This window comes from Carettochelys insculpta, chromosome 4 (genome assembly GCF_033958435.1).
Source record: "Carettochelys insculpta isolate YL-2023 chromosome 4, ASM3395843v1, whole genome shotgun sequence".
Lineage (NCBI taxonomy): Eukaryota > Metazoa > Chordata > Testudines > Carettochelyidae > Carettochelys > Carettochelys insculpta.
Genome location: NC_134140.1, coordinates 60,240,687 through 60,260,073, shown reverse-complemented (window position 1 = coordinate 60,260,073; position 19,387 = coordinate 60,240,687). Strand labels below are relative to the sequence as shown.

The 19,387-nt window shown below is 43.5% G+C and overlaps 1 protein-coding gene across 1 annotated transcript in view; it reads left to right on the top strand.

Annotated features, from left to right (window-relative positions):
* The first annotated feature begins 860 nt into the window (after positions 1-860).
* The window catches only part of WWC2 (WW and C2 domain containing 2), a 165,410-nt gene continuing 146,883 nt past the window's right edge, over positions 861-19,387 (top strand). Inside the window, exon 1 of the mRNA XM_074992969.1 lies at positions 861-1,543. Coding sequence (XP_074849070.1) covers positions 1,413-1,543 — 131 coding nt within the window. The 5' untranslated portion in view covers positions 861-1,412. The remainder of the gene's footprint in view (positions 1,544-19,387) is intronic.

The following is a 19,387-nucleotide window of genomic DNA, read 5'->3' as shown; positions in this document are numbered from 1 at the left end:
ACACAAATTATTAAAAAACACTTCTTACAAAATGAAGGAAGACTGGTGATATTTATTTTTAGCAGTGAATGTCTCATCTTGCCTATATAACATCAGACAACCCACCCCAACCACCTTAAAATACCCAGGCTTGCAAAGCTAGCCAGTCTGAAGGCAGGAAACTCCTGGATTAAAGTTGCCTGTGCAGTGGGTCTGTCCCAGGAAAGCTCATCACTGAAGAAACCATTTTGCTAGTCTTTAAAGTGCTGCATGACTGCTGGTTTTTGACTGAATACAGACTCACTCGGCTAGGCTACCTCTCTGTTACTATTCCAGGAGGACAGGATACAACATCACGTGTTGTTTCTTCCACTCAGCCCCTGGCCTTAGGCGGGGTGGAGGCCTGATGATAAATGGGACAGGGTTGCAATGTTACCCAGTCTGGTCAGACCTGAGGCTTTACTTGAAGCCCTAGTTCCTGGGAGGGCTGGCTACCTGAATCCCAGCTGAGTGGTGTGTGCCAATGAAAGGTCCTAGTCCCTGTGGCCGGGAGGAAAGCTTGAAAGCAGACGCCCAGCGACCTGGAGTCTCAGGAGGTTGACATCAGCCGAAGGGCTCCCCCTCCTCGCAAAGAACCTCTGCGCCAAGGCTCACGTCTCAGGCTGCCTGGGGCGGGAGGTTCGGGCCCCGGGTGGCCGGCAGGGGTGGAGAGGGGGACTGTTGTCGGCCTGCGGGGCAAAGCCTAGCGGCAGCGCACTCCAAGTACGGGGCAGTGCACTCCAGCTAGCCACGCCCCGTCTGTGTCCCGGGCCGGGGCTGAGCGCGGGCAAGGAGGGCACAGTCCTTGTCCTTCCTTGTCCCGGGCGGGGAGGGCTCCCAACTGCCCACTCCCCGCGCTGAGTTTAGGGGCGCGACCAGGCCGGGCGGCGGGCTGTGAAACTTCCCCGCTGCTCAGTTGGGGCGCACGGCCGGCGCTGTCTCCCCCCCATCTCCAGCTCCCGGCCGTGGGCCCCGCCGCGCCGATCGCCCCTTCCCCCTCCCGGCGGGCGGCGGCGGCGGCAGGGTTAACCCTGAGGAATGCGGCGGCGAGGAGGAATGTGCATGCAGATGAGATGGATGTTAATCTCATGCTAATGAGCGGCAGCGGCGGCGGCGGCGGCTCGGGGCTGAGCCGTGCTCCGCCGTTCGCAGCCCAGAGCGCGGCGGGGCTCAGCCCGGATCCCTGCCTTGGTGCTGGCGGAGCCGGCGGCAGCCTGGCCATGGTGGGCTGAGCCCGAGCGGGAGAGGAGGTTCCGGAGCGATCGCCAGAGCCCCGCCGCTTGCCCAGGCCCGGCTCCGCGCCCCGCCTCCCCGTCCCCGGCTCGAGTGGGGGCTTTTCCCGCCTCCCTGCTTGCGTCCCGGCCCTATGGAGCAGCCGCCCCCGGCGCCCGACCATGCCTAGGAAAGCGGGGAATGGGCAGCTCCCCTTACCCGCCGGCTGGGAGGAGGCGAGGGATTACGACGGCAAAGTCTTCTACATCGACCACAACACCAAGCAGACCAGCTGGATCGACCCCCGGGACAGGTGGGCGCGGGCGGAGGGAGGGGGAGCCCCGGTTGCCTGGGGAGGATCCCAGCCCGTTATATAAGGGGCGAGACAAAGCGGGGCGGGGGCTGCGAGCAGCGTGGGGAAGGGAGAGAGCCTTGGAAACTGAGGCAGCCCCCCCAAAAAACGCTGGCAAGGAGGGGGTGGTAGTTGAGTCTTGCCGGGGTCGCGCGTTGGTTTGGTACCCCGGGGTCGTGAATCTCCGAGCAAAATCTAACTTGCAAGGTCTTTATGGTTAATCCACGCAGCCCTGGGTGCCTCTAGCTGTTGTCTGATGAAGGCTTTCCTTAAAATAAATGAATGTAGTGTGATATTGGGGCTCCTACATCCCAGGGAGGAGAGCTTTAAAACCATTGCAAGAAGTTAGGATTTACTTGTCTGTCCTCTATCAACTTCTAGAGCAGGCTTTCCTGGGAGGACCTAGAGAAGCAAATGCTGGGCATCCCACTGACTCCTGAGCGTGGGATATACTTGAGTCTGAATCCCTCAGTCTGTGAAAGTGCAGGGCTGTGGCACTTAACTTTACTGTAAAACCTCCTGTCAGGAAACTGCCTGTCCCCTTACCCCAAGCACCATTAACATGCCTGATCTTTATACTGCACATTGTAGTTTTTATCTTTTTTTGTGAAGAAGCTAAGGCTGCGAGAACTCTAGAGGCCTAATCTGTTAAGTAGGCCTCTGCTTAAGTCAGGCTAAATCCTTTCAGTCCCCCACCTAGAGACCAAGATGTTCCCTGCATTTTCCAATCATATATATTTAAACAAGTCACAAAAGGGGGAGAAAAAAAATAGAAAAACTTGGGGGACAGAGGTGTGGGGAGAAGACTAATCAGACCCTTTTAAAACACAAACTTTTATGTAAATCTTTCAGTTTTGAAGCTACTTTTGTTTCATAATCCACTTTTTAAACATGAGTTCTGTTTTAATTTTTGTTCCAAAAGGGACTGAAATATAGACTGATTCTTTACAATGTGTATGATACAAGCTATACTGTCATTATTAAGCCTATTGTATTTCGGTGATCAAAAACTTGTAAATGACATTATAAATTTATGACACAAACCATGATGAATTATCCATGAAGGTCTGGGTTTATATTTCCCTGCTGAAGTTAGAAAAGGCAATTGTGATGAAGCTAGCTCATGTCAGTCTTGCTGCTTGTTAGAGGTATAGTGAAAGTTTTGACAAGCATCATATACAGACCTGCGTTCCTGAAATTCATGGTTTTGGAATTAACTGTTACAACACTGGTGACCCTGTTTGACTTCCTTTGCACTTTGAAACAGTTTCAATACATTGTAAATGTCAGTGACATGGTGGCATTCCAAGTACAGTGATATTTGGTAGACCTATTTAAATATTTGGTTTTTGCAGATGTTTTAGTAAATATTTTTGACTTCTGATAGTTAAAATGGGAGTTTTTCAGTGTTCCCCAGAATTAGTGTGTTCAGTTCAGTTTTGTTGTAGAATTTTTGTTTACAAAACAGATGACAAGAAAATATTGTAATGCAAATAGTCAAATTATGATTTGAGCTTATCTGTTTTACTGCCTTCTAAACAAGTTAACACTTTAAAATAAATGAAGCATTTCATACTTATTATTCTGTCCTTAAAATGTTCAGCTACACTTATCCTGTATGTGTGTAATTGGTCTCTGAGAAAATTTGTCTTCACTTCAGTCACTGCAGAGCTCTTTTTTAATATAAACTAAGAGAATTACACTTTATTTGTCTCATCATGCAGGGATTTCTAGATTTTTTTTGATTTTTTTTTTGTTTTAAGATGAGAAGAATTTGAAACACAATCAAGCTCAGGGCTAGATGTATATTTTTAATGAGGACTAATGGAGTGAAGTCCTTGTTAAACAGTGTAGGCAACAGTGCTTGGAGTAACTCTATTAACTATTGTCTGTCTTGTTTCTCACTGTTACAAAACAAATAGAAAGAGGCAAGTTGCAGGAGGCACTTGAGATAATTCATAAAATAGTAGATATTACTGAGGCTGAATTAACCTGCTTAGAAAAAAGGCTGAGCCTTTTTAGTGGCAGTACATGCAACTAATATTTACATTGCTGGCTAGATTTGGAATAGCAGAAATAACTTTCTTGAAATGCCTGTGATTGCTTCACTTTGAGCTCCATTATGTTGTACTAGAAAATGCTTGTTGATATGTAAATACAGGACAAATTAGCAAATAGTCAGAAGAGCCGGAAGGAGAGCCTCCAGGTTTTTGTCAATACAGCAATACTTGGATTGCTAATGATCTTGGACTGTATCTAAAACTGCATCAAGATGAAGTGCTGTGATGTTGTAGTGATGGTGCTCTTGAAAGCCTAAGACTGACTTAACAACATACTTATGTGTATTCAGCTAGGCATTTTCAACTTTTATTTTATTCAGCTACCTGATGTGAGTTGTAAAAGTTGCCTAATGTTCTTGAGGAATACGCTAGTACAGGGATTCTCAAACTCTTTCATAACTTTGGTTTAATCTTATATAAGTGGGCAGCTTCCCTTCCATTTGCAGTTTCCTACCAGCCCTGTGGAAACCTCTGCACTTGCTTAAATGGAGGGGCAGTATTTGTTAAAAAAAAAAAAAAAAAAGAAGAAAAAAAAAAAGTGAATACATATTTAACTTCTTTGAACTTGATTCCGCAGATGGAAACAGTGAAGGATCCAGCATCTTGTGACTAGGCGACTCTCTGATCTGGACCATCAACAAGTGCTCCCGATATCACAGTTTGGGAATCTCTCCATTTGCAGAGAAAGTACTAGATGTGTGAAGTTCCTTTTGTGTGGAACTGACCTGGCAGTTGAAAATGTTGCTGTTGATCCTTCAAAGCTTTGCTGAAAATTGCCTGAATGGGAATATAAACAATTATATATGCACACATACCAAATTTGTGCCAAGCGTGTTGAACACTCCCTAGGACAAGATCCCTGCCTCCTTAAAGTTTCCTATTGAAAGCCCCATTGCTGAGTATATAGATCAGGCCTGCTGTCATAGCAATTTGCCTCTGTGCTATAAAGAATACAAGCTAGGATCAATTTATGGACCTGGGCTCAGTTTTGCTCACCTGTCTTTGTGTGAGTAATCCTGTTGATCTTAATGGTGTTCATATTTGTTGTGAGAATGATTTGGCCCCTGATCTTCTGAGTGTATGCATGCTGGAAGCACTGTAGAGATACTTGAAGACATTCAGCTGCTAAGGGGTTTGGAGTGCTTTTCATTGCTTGGCAGCAACCCCCTCCAAACACTTTGGAGCTCTGGTGACTTGGTTAGAGGAGTCTAGAGGCCTGGCTTTTTACCCACAGCGGTATGGAGTGTTCATTCTGAGTAGAGCATTTAAGCTGAGTTCAAACAGGAATGCGAAGAGCCTGGGAATATTTTTAGTGTTTAAATCTATAGACTTGGCTCCATTGCCTATACTGCTGTGGGTAACTTTCCTATGCTACAGGGGAGTGAAAACTGACCAGTCTTGTCAGTTGCATTGCTGCTCTTTAGGAGCAATTAGGCAACAGGAGGTGAGAGCAGCAACCATGGTCACTGCTGACAGGAGAGGAATACCAAAGAAAGAGGTGGGAGAAGGATTGAACACCCCACCTTTCCCTCCTATTTCCTTTGTGTTAGTTAGGAGGCTGAGGCAAGGGCAGAGTAGACTAACCTAGAGTTAGAAGAGAAGGAAATAGTAAACATACAATTTTTCTTCTGCAGCAGCCAAGAAATGTTGGAAGGGCTTCACGTTTATTAGACCTCTTATTGGAGGCTAACATGAATGGTGGAGCTATAGGCAGCTAGATCAGAATCCCAGCTCCCTCCAGTTTGTACTACTTGGATGGTAATGGATTTCTCATTTGAGCCGTGGATCGCCACATTCATTGTATAGGCGTCTGGGCAGGTTAAGTGTCAGGTACATTTTGCATAACATGGTAATGACTGTCAGTGATCATAGTAGTCATTTGCATAAGATGAGTTCCATGTAATAAAATCTGGTATCACAATTAGTCCTGGTAGACTTACTTATTAACAGCCTCAGCAGAGTTCCAGGAAATGAATTAGCAGGGAAGCTGAACTGCCCCTTCCTTCTCTTCTTTGCTTCTTGCAGAGTTGATGAAATGTATCTCCAGAGAATTTACAGATTACTTTAGCAAAGCAGTGAAAGATTTATTGTGTTGTGGTGTAAGAGACTTCTCTAGAAATATCAGAGGGGTAGCCATGTTAGTCTGTGTCCACAAAAACAATGACAAGTCCTGTGGTACCTTATAGACTAACAGAGATTTTGGAGCATAAGATTTCGTGGGCAAAGAACTGCTTTGTCAAAATATCTGGTAGTCTATAAGGTGCCGTAGGACTTCTCTTGTTTTTTTTCTAGAAATATCCTGTCTGCATAACCAGGGTTTGAAAAACTTACCAGACAGTTGGTAGCAGGAGGACTAGACCTTCTGCTCAGCAGTAGATGTAAAATACAGTTGGCATGTGAGCAACCGAAGAGGAGGAGAAGCCCTGTTCACTTTCCTACTTCTAGCGTCTAGATTGGAGAGGATAGTGGGATTTTTACAGGCATCCCCAAATCTTCCTTGATGATGTAATCTTTGAAGTCCAGCACTATATGGAAGGGAGAAAGTTATTTCTTATGTTACCTAGCGGCCCTTGTCATAGACCAGGTTCCCATTGTATTAGGCACACTATAAAAACGGAAGAAAATAATGGGTCCTGCCCAGTGTTACTTTTAAATTTTTCCAGCTATAGGCAGAATAAATTTTATGTGCACCAATGGAAACACATGCTATGCACTGTGGGTGGCTGTAGGAACTCTGCTAATCAGCTAGGCAGCACCTGAGTCTTTCCCAGGTGGCTGCCCAAGCACTCAGCTTATAGGGAACACTGGTTTTTCCCCAATCTTTTTCTCTTCTCCAGCCCTTTGAAGATTCCTGGTTGCTATCCTATGAATAGTAGGCGATGTAGAAGGAACAGGATATGGGGAGATTTGAAGCTGTAGCTGCTTGAGGACTGGAGATTGCTGTTCAGATGCATGTTATGGGAAGGCTGGGGACGATGCATGATTAGAGCTGGAAGAGGAGGTAGGAGAGAAGGGTAGCTAGGGTACGGTGCAGGCAAGAGCTTGTGAGGATGGGTCCCAGGCAAGAGAGCTAGTGGGATAGGGAAGCATCAGAGGACAGAAGTAATTACTAGATCTGCTCTTCACAGAACTAAACAGCACTAATGACAAATAAAATAACTTTCCATTCACATATGAAGAGTTGAGTACCTGTGGAGCTTTGAAAATGTGTTTACAGGTGAATAGTGGGGCTTGTGTTGACTCTGGTTCTTCAGCTGCACCTAAGCCTGATTTTTTTTAAGTTGTTTTACTTTGATCAAAACAAAACAGTGGAAGTTTAATTTTCCTTTGCAGAGCTGAGGTGTATCATTTGGGGACTTGAGCCATTAAACTATGAAATGGAGGGATTTTAATACTGTGTTAAGTTTAAATCTCAACATGACCTTAACCACGGAGTCACAAGAGCGTACAGTGTATTTTTATAGTTAGTCATACAAATTACCTTCTCTGTTGTGGTAGTAAAGAGAAGTATGCAACACCAAGTTGTACAACTTTTCTATAAACCATTCTAAGATCATTTGATTTAGATACCCCTGTTAGTGTTGTTCCTGATTTACTTCAGTTTATGTGCTAGTTAGCACTCTGTCTTTCTTTACTCTTACCCAATGCTTTTTTTGTGCTGGTACTTGCTAGTACTCAGTACTGGCACCTCAATAGCCCAAGCTGTGGGACTGGCTGTGGGAGTGGAGATGGGGAGCTGGCTGAGTACTGGCTGAGCCTTTTTTATGAAAAAAGGCGCTGCTTTTACCTCAAATAACTAGGCTCCATTGATTGGTTATGAGCAGGAGAGGTCATGAGGCAGTGTGCTCCCTGTGAAACTCGCTGATCCACCCCCTGCCAACCCCTGCTCTGGTTTCAGTAGCGGTCTGGGAACTCTGTCTGATTTCTGGGTTGTCTCTTTAAGTAAACATGTCTGGGGCGGGAATTGAACCCACAATAAAATGCAAACAGGCTCTGAGTGCCTAGCACCAGACCTTCATCTATTTCTCCTGCCTTCTGCAGGTTTATGAAAATTCTAATATTACGTGGTCTGTGAGACTGTGATAGCATGAGCCAGTATTGCAGTACAGCAGTGTTAGTGTTTTTTAGCATAACTGAGGCTTATTCTACGTGTGAGATGCACAGTGTTAAAATAAAATATTGACTCTCTTAGCACAGTTCACATGCTATGGTAATTCTTACCTAGGGTGTTATCCCTTACATCTCAAAACAGCTAGGGTTGACTAATGAAGAGATGCTGGCATATGTCCACTTCTGCATGCCAGGTAAATATACTCTAGATCGAAGGTCAGCAGCCTGTCTGAGGCAGAGTGTCAAAATTTGACCTTTTGACCGCTATGTACTGTCCAAGTACCAGTGATACTTTTTAAAGTCACTAATAGTCCTACTTACAACAGCTTCATTAATTAATAAATAAATAAAAAAGCGGAGCTTTACTGTTTAGGTGGTGGTTGGTAGCATTAGCTGGTCTTTTATTAATCTACAGGCAGCATGGCTTTGAGCAAGCTCCTGGCTGCATAGTGGAGGAGGGGCAGGGCTGAGCTCTTGCCTCACGTGCTAATGAAAATCAGTGCCACTCTCGGCACCCGTGCCGGGAGTTGCTAAGGGTTAGGGAAGGGGATTTTCGGAGTTCTATCCCTGGCTCAGCCACTGACTTTCTATGTGACTTTGGATGAGTTACAGCTGTGCTGCCTAGCTTCAGTTCATCTGCTTACGGTTGTATAATACTCATCATAAGGAATGCTAAGGGTTAAAGAATGTGGAAGTAATTGGAATATCTTAAAGACATTTCAGAAATATAAATTATAATTACTAAAGGCTGTGTACAATGTCTGTTTCAAGTTGACCCCAAGAAGAGATGAGTCTGATTTTTCTTTCCTCCCCCCAATAAACAACGTTTTCAAACATAGTGATATTCTAGCAAGAGAGTGAGGCCCTGGTCTGGCAGTGTGCTTTGTGTAGGTGGGCCTCTGTGTCCATGCAGTGTACCTGTACAAGACTGGCAGGGGTCTCTCTGCTTGTGCAAATTAGATTGCATGATTGTGGTGCAAATTATGTAGGGCTTAACCCAGGGTATCTTGTGTTTAATTTGTATGTTATACAGGCTCCAGAGGAAGAGGTTCATTTGTGAAAAAATGTTCTGCTAAGCTGAGATGGTGAAAAGGTTGGGACTGGATAAGTGGGGAGGAGGGAGTACTAGCTGCAATGAATTTAATAGATTTTCAATAAAGAGTGAACTAATTTTATAACCATTGGTAACCATTAAAGGAAGTCCCACAGAGGGAGTGCACAGCGTTTTCATTTGAGTTGCATGTAGTATGAAACTTCCTTGTTGAAAACAAACATGCCATTTGTTAAAAGAGAAATCCATAATTCACACTGTTCCATTTTGTTGTCAAACGTGTGTTATCAGTCAGATTTTGATCTAATTTTTAAAACCTTTCTGTTGCTACCCCACATTGTATTATGTGCTCTGTGCTAGGCACTTTGTTTCTGCACATTCTTATTTAGCACAAGATCCAATAGCTTGATTTTAAATGCTTTTTTTTTTTTTTAAAGATATGACAAAAATGCACTGACTCATGAGTATCAAGAAAGCTTTGGACTGCAAAAATAGTTTGCCTTTCCGGACATAATGACTGGATGTGGACTCATAATTACTACTTTACCATAGGTTTTGTTTTTTTTTTTAATATATTTAGAGATTTGAACAAGACATTTTTAGCCTTAGAGCCTCAGTTGAGAGCACAGGCTTTTGGTATGGCTGTGTGATTCTCAATATATAGTATCGGATTCTGAGCTGACAAAAAACAAACAACCCCATCTACGGTGTCTAGATTTACCTATGGACATAGTACAATCAACCTGTTTCAAAAACTGGGTTTGTTTCTAACAACCATGTTGGACAACTCCAAAAAACAGTCCTCTTCTACCCTGTTCTGGTTGTACCTCCTCCCTTAATCCTGTAAAGCAGCTTGGAGTACATTTTGCAGGCCTTATTTTCCCACAGCTGTACATACGAACATTTGAGCATGTATTTAACTCATAAAAGTTCTTCTATAGCAGTCATAGAGACTACACGTCAGAGTATTACGCATATGCCTCAATATTTGTAGGATCAGGCCTAAAGTGTATTGTATATTAATTGTTTATGTAGATTAGACACTTCGTATAAAAATCATTTCTCTAGTGAGAGAATGGCTTGGTGATGAAAGATTAGATATGTTCAGATCTCCAGAGGTTTGACCCAGATTTCATCTTTCTAAAGTAAATGAAGGTGCTCAGTTTATGGCATTTTAATGAGGAGCTCAGATGTGAATCTCAAATCTGAGGTCCTTCGTGGTTGATCTGCATGAACATTAGGTTTAATATTTTTATTTAAAGCTATTGTTAAAATTATGCCATATGTAGGCTTGAATTGTCCCAAACTACAAAGGTTGGGTTGAAAGTAATATATTGTTTAAAAAAATCAGCAGTATCCTAACTTAATAAATTTAACTACTAAGTCACTCTGTGTAAGTACAAGGACTTGCCCTGCTAACCCCCCAAGTGCCCCTACTTTCCTTCTCCTTACATTGTTGTGCAGTGTGTCAAATGACCTCCTCTTGCCTTAGCGTGACTGCCACCAGTAGTGATGTTTCTATGGCCTGTGAAAGGAGCTTAGATCTATTGGGATGGAAAGCATTTCCTGTGTAAAAAGTATTCCCCTGTAACTGAGAAGCAAATGCCGTACAGAGGGATGCGTGAATTTAAATAGTAATCTGGCTTGAAGTGAAGACCTTTTTAACCTCTGTATTGCAAGCATGGCATAGTATTAAATGAACTGTTTGTACATTTACAGTTGTCCTAGTGAATGGTGGAATGTTGTGGAAATAATCATCTGACATGTTTATAGAACATTCCTCAAATAGTATTCAAATGATTAGAGAAATTATGGGATGCAGCAGAGCAGCTAAGTGTGGAGCTGTTTTAGACATTGTGGTTTAATACTGTGGTAAGTGAGACACAATACATAGCAGCCCACATAGTAAACAGATGACTTATACTAAGTTGCTCAACCTCAGGTGTTTTTTTGGCTTGTTCGCAGTTGTTTATGATTCCTAAACCTCTTGTTTTGTACTTTCTCTTTTGCTCTCATAGCTGGATAATGCTAATGAACAGAGTTTGAGTTTCACTAGGAGATCATAGAACCATAGGACTGGAAGGGACTTTAGGAGGTCATCTAGTCAAGCCCCCTGCCTAAACCAGGATCAACCCTAATTAAATCATCCCAGGGACTTAAAAACCTCTAGGGATGGAGATTCCACCACCTCTCTAGGTAAAGCATTCTGGTGCTTCACCACCCTTCTGGTGAAATAGTTTTTCGTAATATCCAACCTACACCTCTGTAACTTCAGCTCCTTGTTCTGCCATCTGTCACTTCTGAGAACAGCCTCTCTCGAGCCCCTCATCAGGAAGTTGAAGACTGCTATCAAATTGCCCCTCACTCTTTTCTTCTGCAAACTAAATAACCCCAAATCTCTCAGCCTCTCCTCAAAGGTCATGTGCTCCATCCCCTTAATTATTTTCATTGCCCTTGCTGAACCTGCTCCAGTGCATCCATATCCTTTCTGTACGGGGGAGGGGAGGAGCGGGGGCGGGGGGCGGCAGAGCTGGACACAGTACTCCAGATGTGGCCTCACCAGTGCCAAAGAGGGGAATAATAACTTCTCTAGGTCTGCTGGAAAGGCTTCTCCTAATGCACCCCAATATACCATTAGCCTTCTTGGCTACAAGGGCACACAGTTGACTCATATCCAGCTTCTCATCCACTGTAATCCCCTGGTCCTTTTCTGCTGCACTGCTACTTGGCCAGTCAGTCCCCAGCCCGCAACAATGCTTGCCATTCTTCCATCCCAAATGCAGGACTCTGCACTTGTTGTTGTTGAACCTCATCAGATTTCTTTGGGCCCAATCCTTCAATTTATCTACATCACTCTGGACCCTATCTCTACCCTCCAGCGTATCTATCTTTCCCCAATCTTAGTGTCATCCGCAGATTTGCTGAGGGTGTAAGCCATCCCCTCACCCAGGTAACTAATAAAGATGTTGAACAATACTGGCTCTAGAACCGATCCTTGAGGCGCTTCACTTGAAACTGACCGCCAACCAGGCATGGAGCCATTGATCACTTCCTGTTGGGCCTGACTGTCTAGCCAGCTTTCTATCCATGTTACAGTCCATGTATCCAATCCAGACTTACTTAACTTATGGGCAAGAATGTTGTGAGAGACTGTATCAAAAGCTTTGCTAAAGTCAAGATATATCACATCCATTAACTTCCCCATGTCCACATGGCCAATTACCTCATCATAGAAGCTAATCAGATTAGTTGGGCATGACTTGCCCTTGGTGAATTCATGTTGACTAGTCTTGATCAATTTCCCCTCTGCCAAGTGTTCCAAAATGAATTCCTGTAGGATCCCCTCCATGATTTTTCCGGGGACCCACATAAGGCTGACTGGTCTATAGTTCCCTGAATTGTCCTCCTTTCCTTTTTTAAAGATGGGCACTACATTTGTCTTTTCCCAGTCATCGAGGGCCTCTCCTTATCTCCACGAGTTTTGAAAGATGTTGGCCAAAGGCTCTGCAATGACATTGGTTAATTCCCTCTGTACCCATGGATGCATTAAATCCAGACCCATGTGTCTAGCTTTTCTAAATTGCTCTTAATGTGTTCTTTCCCCACTGAAGGCTGCCCATTTCCTTCCTGTACTACATTGCCTAGTGCCATAGTCTGGGAGCTGACCTTGTCCATGAAATCTGAGGCAAAAAAGCATTTACTTCAGCCTTTCCCACATCATCTGTTACCAGGTTACCTCCCTCATCCAGTAATGGCCCCACACCCACCCTGATAACCCTCTTATTGTTAACATACCTCTAGAAACCCTTCTTGTTGTCCTTCACATTCCTTGTTAGCTACAGTTCCAATTGTGCTTTCGCTTTCCTGATTACTCCTTGGCATTCTCCAGCCATATATTTATACTCATCCTTATTCCTCTGTCCATGTTTCCACTTCTTACATGCATCCTTTTTGAGTTTAAGCTGACCAAGGATTTCTCTGTTAAGCCAAGCTGGTTGCTTACATATTTGCTTTTCTTACTGTGCCTCACGATGGTTTGTTACTGTGCCTTTAATAAGACTTCTTTAAAATACTGCTGGTTCCCTGAACTCCTTTCCCCTTCATATTAGTTTCCCAGGGGATCCTGCCCATCAGTTCTCTCAGGGAGTTGAAGTCTGCTCTTCTGAATCAAGGGCCTGTATTTTACTGCTCACCATTCTTCCTTTTGTCAGAATCCTGAAATCTACCATCTTATGATCATTGCAGCCCAGGTTGCCACCCACTTCTATTTCGCCCACTAGTTCTTCCTTGTTTGTGAGCAGCAGGTCAAGTGATGCATGGCCCCTGGTTGGTTTCTTCAGCACTTGTACCAGGAAGTTATCCCCAGTGTTTTCCAAAAACTTTCTGGATTGTCTGAGTGGTGCTGTATTGGTCTCACAACAAATGTCTGTGTGATTAAAGTCTCCCATGCGAACCAGGGTCTGTGATCTGGAAACTTCTCTTAGATGTCTGAAGAAATCCTCATCTGCCTAATCTGGTACTCTAGAGCAAACACCAACCACAACCTCACCTCTGTGGCTTACGCCTCTGAGCTTAACCCAAAGATCCTCAATTGACTTCTTTCCCTCCATATACTGGAACGCTGAGCAGTCATACTGCTCTCTTACATACATTTCAACTCCTCCTTCTTTTCTCCCCTGCCTGTCCTTCCTGATCAGTTTATACTCTTCTATGACAGTGCTCCAGTTACACAAGTCATCCTACCATTATTCCAGTCACTTCATACTTCTTTGACTGTACTAGCGATTCTAATTCTGTTTGTTTCCCAGGCTTCTTGCATTTGTGTCCAAAAATGTTGTGCTTACCCAAATATAGATGTTTGATTGTTTATAGTGATACGAAATTCATCATTGGATTCCTTTCCTTATGTTACTACAGTTGAACCTTTCTGGTCTAGCAACATCCATCCTCTGGCCTATTTAGCTGGAGTCCACTTATTGGTGTGTTCCAGTTTCCAGTGGTCCTACAAATTTTTTTTTTTTTTTTTTTACAGCCAGCAGTCCTGGCTGTCAGTGTTCTGTGCTGTTGTTTAGCTTAGTTTACCCCAAGTGTCTAAGAGCCCAATAAGCAGTGTGAGTGCTGGTGAAAATTGGTCAGGGCCCATGCAGTAATCTGCCACTGACTAATCACCCCCTCTGAAGTGGATAGGTGACTATCAACCTAGTGATGTTTGTACTGCCGCTTAGGCTTTCTTAACTACATCTCTCAAGAGTGTGAAACTTTCACGACCTGAAGTCATGCAACTAGGTTGACCTAAGTTTTAGCCTACAGCCTAAATCTGTCGCTATCTGCTGAGACTGCCAGCCATGATACAATTATAATGGTATTTTTTGAGGTTTGATTACTTGTCAAGTAGGAACTGGGCTAAGAAGTGCCTGTTTCATGGAGGTTTCCAAAGAGCTGTTGGATAAAGGCTGTTGGTTGGAAGGGTGGATTTGACCTAGTGCTCTAGAGCAGTGGCGTGCAACCTTTTTTCAACCACGACCCCCATATTTTATTGCACGTGTGTCAAGACCCCCAAAATAGCGAGGAGAGCCATTTTTTCAAATTCAGTTACAAAATCGATACTTCAAGAGCTGCAGTGCACGTGAATACGAAACAGTCCTTGATAAGTAATGTCAAACTACACTTTGTCACCCCTTTCTTAAGAACCGTGCGCACACGGTGGTTTGTACCAGTTAGAAAATTGTTATCCCTGTCTCCAGGCTTTACACACCTCAGTCCCCCAATCTTTACTGTCCATCAGTCCCAAACCCACCCCCTCCTGAGGTTTTACCTTACTGAAACGGCGAGCTCTGTGTGCTGCTCCTCCACAGCTGCCACATCCTGCTGCCGTTCCCCCCGCTGCCTCCTTCTCAGCATAGCTCTAGCAGGGCAGGCTCAGCTGTCCCTCCCCTCAGCTCTCCTCCCACCTCTCCTGCAGCCTTAGCTCCTTGCCCTGTTGGGTTTCTCTTCCAGGGCTTCCTGCCACCCCGACTCCACTTGCGGCTCTGGAGGCTGCTGCTGCTTCAACAAAAAACTAAATCCAGTTTCAACTGCTGGCTTTGTTTAAGTAGCGGCAGCCTCCAGAGCTGCAAGAGGAGCCAGCGGCATTGATGCTCAGAGCTGCAAGTGGCCCTATAAACAGCCGCATGCCGGTCCAGAGCCATGACCCCCAGGAAGACATCCGCGATCCCCAATGGGGTCACAACCCACAGGTTGTGCACCACTGATCTGGAGAGACTGCCCCATATCAAGTCAGTTCAGTCAGGGGGATGTGGCCCATTACCTGTAGCTAATGTGGAGATGTGAATGGGCCACATCCCCCTATGTGAACTGACTTGACTTCTCCTCTCTTGAGGTTCACAACTCCACATTTACTGCCAATAATGGACCACGTCCACCCTGACTGAATAGACTTTGGCAGCTCTGGCTTTCCTCTTGACTGAGGCTCCCTCTTTAAATCCTCCTCGGAAACCCACCCACTCATGCCTCTGATGAAGTGGGTCTTTGCTGACAAAAGCTTATGCTCCAAAATATGTTAATCTATAAGGTGCCACAGGACTTCTTGTTGTTTTTGAAGATACAGACTAACTTGGCTACCTCTCTGATATGAGATGCATGTGGAATTTAATTCAGGATAATATGTGACATGTACTGACAGGACTAAAGCAGCACAAGATTAATTACTGGTTTTAAATAAACATGAAATTCAAACAGCATTAGCTACTTGTAGTTAATAGTTTTGTTTTCAATTGGTATGTTTATCACATTTTAAAACAAAAAAAGGGAGGAAGAGGAAGCACGAGAACTCTGCCTCAGTATTCTGTCCAACAAAATGTAACAAACTGCCATGTGTATCCCATAGAGTGACCTGTCAATCTAGCTGTTGAAATAATGGACCATTAGTCTCTGTTCTAGGTGTTTAGGTGAAATATCAAGTATGCAAAACCAATGCCCCTTGTATAATAAGGACAGCTATTGAACAGCTTATTTTAAATTAGAAAGAATCCTCTTTACACTTCAAAGTTATTAATGTTAATTTTTTCTGACTTCTCCTGAAGATATTGTAATAAAGGTAAAAGTTTTATGTGCCATATCTTTCAGGAAGTAACTCTATTACCAGACTTGGGTCGGTCTGCAAAAATCAGGTAGCTCCTGTGTGCTCAATTGTCAACCTGAAGTCTCACCATTCTTGCAAATTTCTTCTTCAATACTGACTTCCCAAATAACTCTAACATGCAGTCTTCTTTCTTAATAAATTAAGGAAACACAATTTTCGAGGAATAAGGTAAACAGTATGTGACATATGTTAACCATCTGTTTTTTTCTCATTGGAGGGATTTCTGATAACACAGTCTAAGATCCTGAATGGAAAAAAATTCAATAGGCATAAGGGACTTTATTGTGATATTTGGAATTGTTCATTTAGAAGTTTATGGGTCAAGTGAAACTCTGTAAGGACTTTCAGAGCTTGAGGCTGAAAAAAAAAAAAAACAACTCCTCCCTAACTTTTTATTTTGTTTGTGGGTTACTGAGATTGAATTTTTTTTTTTTTTTTTTTTTTTTGTAACTGAATGATCTGTGTCAGAGGTGTCTGTTTTAAAAAACTACTTTTGGACAGAATGAAAGCATAAGAGAAACCTTGTTTGGAAATTGCTTCCAATGAGTCAGTTACCTTGTTGCAACCAATTATGTTTTGTAAGATAGACATTTTGAGAGAATAGTTTATCTGCCATAACCTGTTGAAACTGAGCATTGGAAAGGTTTCAGATCACTGATGAATAGATTAACAGAGCACATCACATAGACAGCATTTCAGTCTTGCCATAATCCCTGGAAATTGTATGGAGGTATACAGAAGACTATGTAACCTAAAAGAGGCTGTGGAAGAGGGAATCTCCAGAGAGACTTGGTATACAACATGCCCTGCGTAAAATGATTGCACCTGATCATTAGCTAACTTGTAATATGAAGGAATTAGACTTTGGTAGTGGGAAACTATAGGAATCCCAAAATAAGTTTCTCTTCCATACAGATGAAATGACTTCAAATAATGGTGAGCCAGGATAGCTGTAAGGGAGGGAGTAGCATGTTCACTTTAGCTTTCCAGTGTTGAAATCTCCAAGCCATTATGTGGGCCCAGAGCCTCCACCTGTTCTTGGACCATTCTGATGTGATCATTCTGAGCCCTAGCAGTTTGTTTCGTATTTCACAACACATGGCCGCTGCTCCAAGAATCTTAGTCTTAAGAGCTGATACGGAAGTCATACAGAGCATGTGACAACCAAGAAGTAGAAATGTCATCTAACAGAACAGCATTTAAACAAAATTAAAAATAGTACTTATGCAGTTGACGTGCTCAAGACGTATTGGATGCTTTTTCTGGGAAAACACTTTAAATGAGAGATTGCCAACGGGTATCAATTTAGCTGTCAAAGTTCAAGCTGTGAATGTAGTGAAAGTTTCAACTGTAAATTGGAGTGTTTGGCTTCTACTAATCAGACATGCATCTTACAATGCTCTATTAACATCGACTTCTGTACAAAACATGCTCTTGCTTGGTTGGATGCTAGCTAGACATTTAAAAATCTCCATAGGGAAAGGAAGGTTGGCCCAGTGGTTAAGGCACTAGTCCAAGGACTTGGAGACCTCTGTCACTCCTCTACTTCTCCACAGATTTCCTGTGTGACTGTAGGCAAGTCGCTATTTGTGTCCTAGTTCTCACCTGTAAAGTGAGGATAACCCCACTTTATAGGGGTGTGATGCATGAGACAGGTAGGTACAAGTATAAGATATTTTGCTGTTGTGTCCAAGCTCCACAAGTTGCAAATGATAAATGTATATATTTTTGTGAACCAGCTGTCTCCGAATTAAATCACAAGATGGAACGCTATCTAATGGATCAAAACAATCTAGTGGAGAAACATACTGATAACTTGAGGAATCTGACTATATACAATACATAAATTCTGGTTGACATTATGAAGTTTTTCTATAATGGAATGCCTTTATATATTCATGGCAGCTGCCATTTGCTGATGGGTCATAATGTGCTTATAAGACTAGGGACAATAATCAGTTATTAAACTTAAAATGATTCACTTGAGGTGTTTCCACCTGAAGAGTACGTGGATTGACTAAAGATGGGCAAAGCTTGTTTCTTCAGATATGTAGGGTACTGTGTGGTAGCAGAATCTAGGTGTTGGTAAGGGGAAAGACCTGCAGAGCAGAAGTCAGGAAGCTCTGGCCAGCAGAGAGGCATGAAGTTTGGTTAAAACGGGGACAGCTAAAATATGAGAGGATAAACCTAGGGAGATGCCACAAGTTCTCTATTGGAGTGAAGTTATGAGCTTCAGGAGAAGGACCTAGATGCTCCAGAGAACTATTCCTGACCACAAAGAATTCTACAGAATGGCAAGGAAACAGAATCAGGGGAAATGTCTACGTGTGTGTTTATTTTATCTTGTTGTATACATCTTTCATGCTAAGTAAAGAGTAATGCTGTCTGTAATCTTGTGCTTTTACTGTCTCTTGCCCCCAAATAGTTGATGACTAAATTTCAGAACACTCACATGACTGGAGCAATGACAGGGGATATGTTTATAGTGGCAGGAGAGATGAGTGGCCAGCAACAGTCTCAGGAGCTAAGAAATTGGACTTCAGGGTGACAGCTCTCACAAGTAGGTGCTGGACCGAGGATCTATATCCTTAGAATGTGTCTGGAGATCGCAGCCAAAGACAGTGCCTGGACTCTGCTCAGATTTGAGTCTCAGGCTGCATCTGCACTATGAGATAAAATCATTTTAAGTCAGTGAGCTAGATTTTTTTCCAAGCATCTGTCCTTACTGTAAATTCCATTACTTGATTTATGAACCACTAAAATCAACATGATATTGAAATCCTAAAATTGTAGTAACTTGATAGGTGTAGCATTAAATTAAAATTTAAAATTCCAAATGAAGAGTGAGGCATGTCATTAAATTGAATTCATTCGCCTCCGCAGATGTCCCATATGTGGTCCACAGTGCTCCACAGTTCTCTGCTCTGGCCTCTTACATCTCCACTGCTCTCAATTGCAGAGGCATTAGGCAACAAGAAGACCGTTACAATTCGGCACCTGCAAGCCCATGGCTGTAGGGTCGTGAGAGGCTGACAAATCTTCTTTCTTTTTCTTTGCTAGGAATGCAAGTGTCTGTGCTTCTGTGTATATCCCTGCTAGCTTCCTTTTTTTCTGAGCTGCCTGGTGCCAGCCACTGCCCCCCCACCCCATACCATCTGTCAGCTAGGCTGCGGGTGCTGGGGCGGGGGGGGGGATTGTACTTATCAGGTAGTATGAGAAACTTCTTTTCATCCCTTTACATGTTGTACTGGCCCCCACCTCCCCTTCCTTGCCTCTCTCCAGAGGCGCCACACAGTCTGGAATATTCCTGTGCCCAGCCACATCACATGGCTTGACCCCAAACCAATAAAAGGAGATGCTGTGCAAGGTGCCAGGCAGATTGCATGTGGTGAGGGTCACGATTTCGGGGGGCTGGCTGTAGTTGGGGGTCTTTTAGTCACCCA